Source organism: Eurypyga helias, unplaced genomic scaffold (assembly GCF_000690775.1).
Source record: "Eurypyga helias isolate BGI_N326 unplaced genomic scaffold, ASM69077v1 scaffold5886, whole genome shotgun sequence".
Classification (NCBI taxonomy): Eukaryota; Metazoa; Chordata; class Aves; order Eurypygiformes; family Eurypygidae; genus Eurypyga; species Eurypyga helias.
The window spans coordinates 139,108-147,841 of record NW_010257127.1 but is presented as its reverse complement, the minus strand read 5'-3'; the positions used below and the strand labels follow the sequence as shown (position 1 = coordinate 147,841).

The 8,734-nt window shown below is 32.9% G+C and overlaps 1 protein-coding gene across 1 annotated transcript in view; it reads left to right on the top strand.

The window, feature by feature from the left end:
* Window positions 1–468: 468 nt before the first annotated feature.
* Window positions 469–8,734, top strand: part of KCNMA1 (potassium large conductance calcium-activated channel, subfamily M, alpha member 1) — a gene marked incomplete at both ends in the record, with an annotated part of 146,241 nt that continues 137,975 nt past the window's right edge. The window contains 4 exons of the mRNA XM_010153889.1: window positions 469–544; window positions 5,016–5,091; window positions 6,710–6,880; window positions 8,520–8,611. Of these exons, the coding sequence (XP_010152191.1) occupies window positions 469–544; window positions 5,016–5,091; window positions 6,710–6,880; window positions 8,520–8,611 (415 nt within the window). The remainder of the gene's footprint in view (window positions 545–5,015; window positions 5,092–6,709; window positions 6,881–8,519; window positions 8,612–8,734) is intronic.

The window sequence follows — 8,734 nt, the reverse complement described above, 5'->3', positions numbered from 1 at the left end:
CCAATTTAATCATGCATATGCACACTCTACTTTAATAGTCAGGTTACCAGATCTTTTGTCCATAATCTCTTATTTTTCACTAAACAACATAGGAGCTTAGAGGACTGAGGAGTTTCAGATCTCTATGTGACTGACAGACTGGAACAGAAGGACGTGTACACTACAACTACCAACAGAACCTCAGTGAGGTTTTTTCCCCTTAGCTTTCAGCTTGTATGTCTCATCCTAAGGCTTTCTGGTAGGCTACTTCAACTATTCAGGAAATAAGGTTAAAGCAATTTGAAAAAGACTTGGTAAAGATCTTGGAACCATTAAATATGGAAGAACATTTCAAAGGTATTTGGCATTTGTATGCTACCAATGTTGATTTATTGATCACTGCCATTGTAAGTGAAATGTTGTTATAATTTGAATTATTCCTTACTAGAGCTTTGGGTTTTTAAATTTTTTTCTTTTCCTTTACTGCAGGTTTAAGATTTTTAAGAGCCCTTAGACTAATACAGTTTTCAGAAATTCTGCAGTTTCTGAATATCCTTAAAACAAGGTAAGACCTTTCTTACATACTGAGTTGCATTGGTGACAGAACGTAAATGGCTTAGGTTTGTGGTCCTAGTAATATATGATTTTCTTTTCTGGAAAAAAATACTTGTTATCTTTTCTTTAAATCTTTTTCTGCTGATGAATGTTTAATCAGTGTCCCCATCTTTTGCTATGCAATCAGTAGATATCACTTGATGTGATGTTTGAAATATCTGAGCAAGACTGTGTGCTGATAAATTAAAAGCAGAATGAATTACAGAGCTCTGCACTGATTAAACATTGCTTTTCTCCACATAATGACTTTGTATTCTGCTGCCTTGAAAAAAAAAAAATAAAGAAATGAAAATTCATTCAACAGAATACAGTTAAAATATTTTGAGAAATAATAATTGTGGCTCTATTTAAATTTTTTTTGAACTGAGCATCCTTCCTCACATCAAAAACATATTAAAGTGAGTTTTACACTGAGCTACCTTTATATTGGGTTCATTGCCATTAACATTTCTTTCAAAGAATAATTAAAATACTTCAAGTAACCTTCTGGATTTCACTGATTCTTTGGACTCTTAATACATGAAAGATGTGCAGAGGCAGCACAATGTTGAACAAATGATAACTCTGAAGGAAATAAAAAGGAACCTTCCCATGCCTCACAGTTGAAGACACATTGCCTTTCATAATTCCTTAAAATGCCCCAGGTGAAGTATTGAACTCAACTTCCTATAATTCCTGTAATCTCAGTTCCATTCTGCAATCCTATGCTTTCTCCCACAGTTGATGATGCATGTGTGAGGGTTTTATCTGCAAGAAACTTACTTGTTATCTTAATTAGTCGTGATGGGGAAATAGATCCTTGAGATTTGTACATGTTTGTGGTAAACAGTTGTTTCTTCAACCCTTTACCTTGAAACTACTGTCTTGCTGTAAAACTCTCACACTACCTGTGTTAGGCTATATGACTGTAAGGAATCCAGTTCTTGTCAAATGAAGAGGTTGAAGAATGTGCAGTGAAGTCCAGTAGCTTAGAATACTGCTAGTAAGCTAAGAGAGTTATTTGGCCAGGAGCTCAGAATATCCTGTGAGTTTGCATTTATCAAAGAGAACAACCTCACCAAAAGAAATGGCAGTCGATGGAGAAGTCCCATAAATTCAAAGGATTTTGGGTAAAGGCTAAAAGCCTCCTCCCGAGTGGTGGATTTATAAACTTCCAGATCTATAAATGAAGGGATACTGCATTAATCACATTCAGTGTATTTAGAGGTGGCTTATTCAAGATTGACCTCTTCATTTAAATAGCATTTCTCTGGTGCAAAATTTACTCTTAGATTAGATATCATAATCTCTGTGTATATTTATATGAATGTCCACATAGGTGTAAATTTGAAATGTTGATAATTAGAAAGCCTGTAAAGCAAAGCTTCCTTATATGACTGTTTTAATTTACTCAGCTGATTAGTTCTGCGCAGTTCATCACTAACACCATTTATTTAACTTAAAAAATTGTCAGTGTCTCAAAGCAATATTTCTCTCTTCCTGTTCCTGGTACTTCACTAGAAAAATGTCTGTTCTTTTTTACTTCTTAATAACCTGAAAAGAATGAAATAATTTGAAGTACTATCAATGTTCACATAATATAATTTTGTACAGTGGATAAGTCAAACTGAAACAAATAAACAGAATATAATTTATTTTAGAAAAGTTTTTTTATTTGAACAACTTGAGTTGTTCAACTGATATGGCCAATTCAGTATATCATTACTAGGTCTGACATGATAGTGTGGGAAAAAAACTCTTAACACTTTATTATTTAAGAATGCTGCAAAATATAAATGTCTCTGTCCCAGGTGGTATGTGTTGATGTGATGAAAGTATGGGAAAAATTTGACTAGAGGCATTTCGGTGTGCTTGGCATTAATAACAAGTAACTCTCAAAATGAGAAACTTATAGGGAATAAAGGGCACCAATGTGTTTTAAATATTTTGTGCAGTTAGAGAAGAAATTCCTCTTTGCCCCAGTAAAGAAAAAAGTTTACTGTAATCCATAAAGAAAAATTCCTTCTGGAATTAGTGACTGAGATTTGAGGATTAAAGGAACATAGATTATTTACACAATGGTCAGAAAGGCCCTTCCAAACAGTGGAATCCAAAGGAAGAATCTAATGAGTGCAAAAATAAAGACAGTGAGAAGACTGGATAAGTAGTGTGGGAGTGTCAGATAATTATTTGATAGTTATTTGAATACCTGAGAAAATATTAATTATATTTGAAAAGAACCAGTAAGACAAGGCAAAATTTTACAGTGGTTTATTAAAAGAGCGTACTCTGCCAATGATCTATTTGTTTCCCTAATTTGAAATTAAATGTATTCAGTAACTTTTGTTCATATGTTTTATGATTTGTGTGGTGTTCTGTTGAAAATTTCTCTCCTTCACTGTTTTCCAATATTTTTCAATAAAACTGTGGAGGCTTAAGCAGGGCTCAGAGTAAGGGATTTTGCACAGATGTTGAAAAGAGCTTAAAGAGGAGGAAAATGTTTGTGACTAATCCTTCATCTATATTTAGACTCTGTCAGAAACACAGGGAGCATTTCATAGAGGAGAGATAAGGTACAATGTTTAATAAACCTGCAGAAATAAAATGTACCAAACAAGTCATGGAAATAGTTATTCTTAGTGGCTGCTGTGATTTACTTGTATTACAGTAATATGTGGAGACCAACTGACACATTATTGTATCAAGAGCCTCTCCTGTTCTAAATTCAGGTGAAGGATGATATTTAGCCTTTCATAATGGAGCTTTGCACTGGCATCATTTCTATGATTTTGTTTAATCTAGGCATCTGTTGGTTTGGATCCTGTACTATTACTGAATGTTATCACCAACAAAAGATGAACCTTAATCAACCATACCTTAAGAGGGAAGTTGGGAATATGTGTCACTGTAGGTGAACACTAATTGCAGAACTACTGGTATATTATATTTTTGAGTACAATTTTCATTACAGTATCTGTCATATTACCCAACTCTATTTCTTTCCAAATATCCACAGATTCCCACTGCACTAACTGTACCTCTTAGAATTATTTTAATGCACTCAACTTCTTAAAGAAAATAATACATTTTTATTGTCCTTAAAGTAGTTATAAACAGAAATATTATTTAATTCTACTGAAAAACTACTTCTTTTTTTCCTAATCTTTTATTCTCTTTCAATGTATTTCTTTACAAATAATAGCGATTTTTCTGAGGCATTATTCTTTCTTCAGAATATTTTCAAAACCAAAGGAGAGCTATTTCCAATATAGTTATATGAATGGGTAACATTTTTTAGACATAGTAATACAGGGACTTCAGTTCATTGTACATTTGTTGAATATCCTTCCTAGCTTATGAAATCACACTGATTTTTGTAAGAGAAGTGAGGGATTGAGTTTTACTTACTTTTCTTCCACAAACTTTTAAGTGTGGTATTTTTTTTAACTGGGTGAGGTTCTTTCTTCAAAATCACTTCTGGCTAGAATAAGGAACATACTACCCAGTGGGACTGAAAAAAGTTTGCAGAGTTTGACTGGTAGGGGATTTTTTGATTGGATTTTGCTAGAAAAATACTCTAGGTCTGTATGAATTTCCACAGAGAAGTTCGTAGGAGTTCATGCCAGCAGAATAACATGAAAATTACTTAGTATGTTACACAGGAACTGTAAAATACCCAAGTTATTTAATTTGGGAATCATAATTTTTTTCCCAAAAGCAGCATGACTGTTATAGATTTGTTGCAGTAGTTCATCAGTTGTTTGCCATAACTGCAGGAAAATGATCTCACCCTGTGGTCACATATGCAGGTGTTAACATGTGGTATGTATGCAATAAAAACATCCTCTTGCTAATTTTTAAAGCCTCAGCAGGTCTGAGGTCAAAGCACAATGAATATAGAAACACATGAAAAATGAAATAATAAAAAAACCTATTTCAGCTGTTTTTATTAAGTGCTTGCAGTGTTCAGGAGATAATGCTAGTTGTCATTGCTCAGTTTAATTCGTTGGACCTGCGTGGATGTATTACAGGGTACCAGAATATGTACATGTAAATAATTGCTGTAGTGTATAGCAATGAAAAATGAGAAGGTGAGTGTACTAAGAGGGAACCAAATTATTTGTGAAAAAAGCATAATTTATTTCTATATGTTTGATTACTAGTACAGATGTAACTAAGTTTTCCGTTGGTCTTTCTGCTCTCAAATGCATTGGGATTTTTCTTTCAAGCTCAATTATGCAAATGTGACCTCTGCAAAGACAAAGTAATATGTATTTCACATAAGCTTTTGATTAAGTTTTTTAGAGAGACTGTTGCTCTTCAGAAATCAACATCAGATTGATTCAGTTTGAAGTATGCAATTGTATACAGGTACATACTAAAAATGTGTGATAAATTGCAGTCTAAATTCCTATTTGTTGTTGGGTTTTGTTTATTTTCAGTAATTCCATCAAGCTAGTGAATCTGTGCTCTATATTTATCAGCACGTGGCTGACAGCAGCTGGGTTCATACATTTGGTGAGTATATTTGAAAAGACTTTTTCTGATGGATCATCTGCTCTCTGATCTACTTTATTACCTGAAATTGTCTTGCTCTGGATAATCCCTTAACACATCTATAGAGAGCAATAAAAAAAGGAATCAAAATTTCCCCAATGTTAGGTTTCTACTCAAAACTAATTCTGAACAGTAAGTAATACCTCATTAACCTCAGCAATAAAATAGAGGAACTGATGTAACTCCTTGGATGATGACAGTGTACCAGTAGGTGGCAGTGTGTCCTAAAGAACTACCGGAGTGCTTCCTGGAAGAGGTTGGCAGAGCTGAAATCATACAGAGGTCCTGGGAAGAAAACAATAGTTGTGTCAGAAGAAAAGTTCTGTATTTCCACGAGAAGTAATGGCAATACTTACATTCCGGGTAGCAGTTTTTTTAGAGATTTTTCCTTCTCCTTTGTTTTTAAATTTCAAATTTTTTGGTGTTGCTTTCAGTCACTGATAACATAGTTTAATAGATTTTTATTAACAATACCTGAAACATGTAAAATAGTATAGAAGTACATATGAGTTAATATATGTAAATATGCATTTATATGTTAGGTATATATCAGTTGTGTATTTTAAATATTTCATAATAATATCTTTTACTGAATTGTTTGGTAAATATAATTAAATATGGTTAATTGTTTGTCCTTTAAGTACATTTTATAATCAACTTAGAATCAGAAAAATTTCAAGGTGCTAGTAGAAGTAAGTTATTCAGGAATGGTTTTAGACTGACAATATAATTTCATGATATTGATGCTAGTCCAGAGTAATTTAATTGACTTTACTTGACTTACCTTGAGCTGCATCCAGCTATAAAGATTAAATTCAGAATGTTTATCTTGTTATACCAGATAGTCATTTAATTTTCACTCTTATACACATGCACTGAAATTTTATATGTTTTCCTGGATGACCACGTGTTTACTCTCCTCTGGGCAAATGTAGCATTTTTATCATAGAAATATTAGCTTTTTCTTTTTTTTTGGAAAAAAAAAACCCCACACATCAAAATAAAAAAAAAAAAAAGGCAAACCAACCCACAAAACAAAACAAAACCCCAAGCTTTCCATGGTATACATTTGAGAGAGCATACTCCTTTTCCATTTTCTCACTGATAAATTTATAACCTTGTCACATACAAAATGTCACACGGCTTCTTGGAAAAGTAATAGTGTATCACTAAACTGGTCACTAATAATTTTAATAGCTACATAATGCTTTTAAACAAATACATTAAGCAGTGTAATTGCATTGCAAGAAAGATTCACTCTGAAGAAGTTCTGAACAAATTGCTATAAAATGAACTTACTGAGCTGTATTAATAACTTAGGTTATTTGGTAGTGAATGGAAAAGATAATTTCCATAAATAGCATGAATGGCAGGGCTATGCATATTGGAAAATAGCTGGAATGCTATAATTGGCACAGGGTTAGGTTCCGTATTTGTTCATAATCACAGGAAAGGATCCAGAGATTATATTACACACCAAATTATATGTATATACACAGGTACACACATGCATATATTAGTAGAATTAATGGTTTGTGTACAACTGTTAATTCATTATATGTTTTCTTGTACATTTCAGGTGGAGAACTCAGGGGATCCATGGGAAAATTTCCAAAATAATCAACCACTAACATATTGGGAATGTGTTTATTTACTGATGGTTACAATGTCTACTGTTGGTTATGGAGATGTTTATGCAAAAACAACCCTTGGTCGCCTTTTCATGGTCTTCTTCATCCTTGGGGGATTGGTAAATCTCTCTATTATTATTACTATTTTGGTTATCATTATTATTATTATTATTCCAGCTACCTTAATACTTGATCCATTATATCTTCATGCTGTAATTCAAAACATAGTATCTGGTTTAGTGAGTTAAAATTAATTGTTAAAATTTAAAGTATGTTTAAAACACCCCATTTTTTTATATAGATAAATATTTTGGCAGAGCTTGTCAAATTAGTCCAGTTGTTGAGTCAGAATTTTTCTAATCTATTTAAATGAGTAATGCATGTGAATACATGAAGTGCCTTAATATTTCGACTTATAATGTTATTTGTAGACCTTTACTTTTTATTGACTGACTGTAGTGCATTTTTTTGAGGCTGCTGTTGATACTTAAAGGCATTTTGCGGTTTCAAGTCCTACCCACCCTTCTGTGTTCCCTCCCAGAATTCCAACAAACACTGTGGCTTTGGACTGCCTTAAAGAGCAGCTTGCCTGATCCAGATGATGGCAAACCACATTGTCTTTAATTTCAAACATCTTTTCATGTCATGTAGCACAATTTTAACTCAGTTTATCACATGGCCATAACCCTTATCCTTTTATATCAGCAAATTCTCGTAGTTTTTTGTCCTCTGTGTACGTAGTACCAGTCACTAATTGTCTTATGTCAGTTTTTCTATTATTTATCTGTGTTAGTAATATTATAGGACCTGCTGCAATGTTATTCTCTAAAATACTTATGCTGTATAAGGTAAGTGCTTTATGGATGCATCACCATATATATTTAGCACATACATACATATGTATATTGTTACTTCACTCATATTTTAATTTCACATATACATACATCTTACAGAGGTGACATGTATAAAACATGTTTTGAATGTCATATATATGAGACACAAAGATACATATATATGAGTATATATATGAGCATAAATATATGCATTCCCATTTATGTTTATTGGCATATGAAGACAAAGACCATGTCACCTGGCAGTAGCTCTTCGAAGTATCCAGCCACAAGGAAGATGTTTGTTGGACAAAACATGGCAGAATAATTTTTATTTTCTCCTCAAAACCTTTTTTTCTATCACGTGTTATTCCAATCTTTTTAAAAACAAACTTTTGGAAAAGTTTTTTTTTTTGGGGGTGGGGGGCCGAACTTTTTTTTCTTAATAGGGGAAATAACCCCTGATTCCATCTCGTTTTTGTTGTCTTTTGAATCCTAATAATGGGAGAAAAAGTCTGTCTTTTAAAATAGAAATGTAACAGTAATCATAATACTTTGTTTTGTTTCTTGTACTGGAGCTTGGATAGGTTTTTTTTCCCTCTCCCTTCAGGAAGAATTAGATGTAACTGTATTTTATTATTAGATACCAGTTTGAATTAATTTTCTTCTTGATTTGTTTTTCCTTTTTTCAACATTTTCTTAATTTATAAGGTGTGCACCTTCTCCAAGACCAACTTTTACATTGAACCCTTTTGTTTTGTTTGATAAGAACTTTTACATTTTTTTAAATTTTCTTTTTAAACCTCATAGATCTTATTCTTTTGCATTTTCAGATCTTAAAGATATATATCTTCTGAAAATATTCACCATCCCCCTTTCTTTGGCCTCTCTTTTTAGTCTTTTCTTCTGTCTCCTATCTTCTTCTTAGGCCATGTTTGCCAGCTACGTCCCTGAAATCATAGAGTTAATAGGAAACCGCAAGAAATATGGTGGTTCCTATAGTGCGGTTAGTGGAAGAAAGTAAGTATCCCAAGAGGCTCTGCTGCCTCTGCTGCAGTAGAACACTCTCTGCATGCCATTTTCTTTTTTTGTTTGTTTTTGTTTCATGCATGTAGGCAATGTTTGCTCGCTACGTGCCAGAAA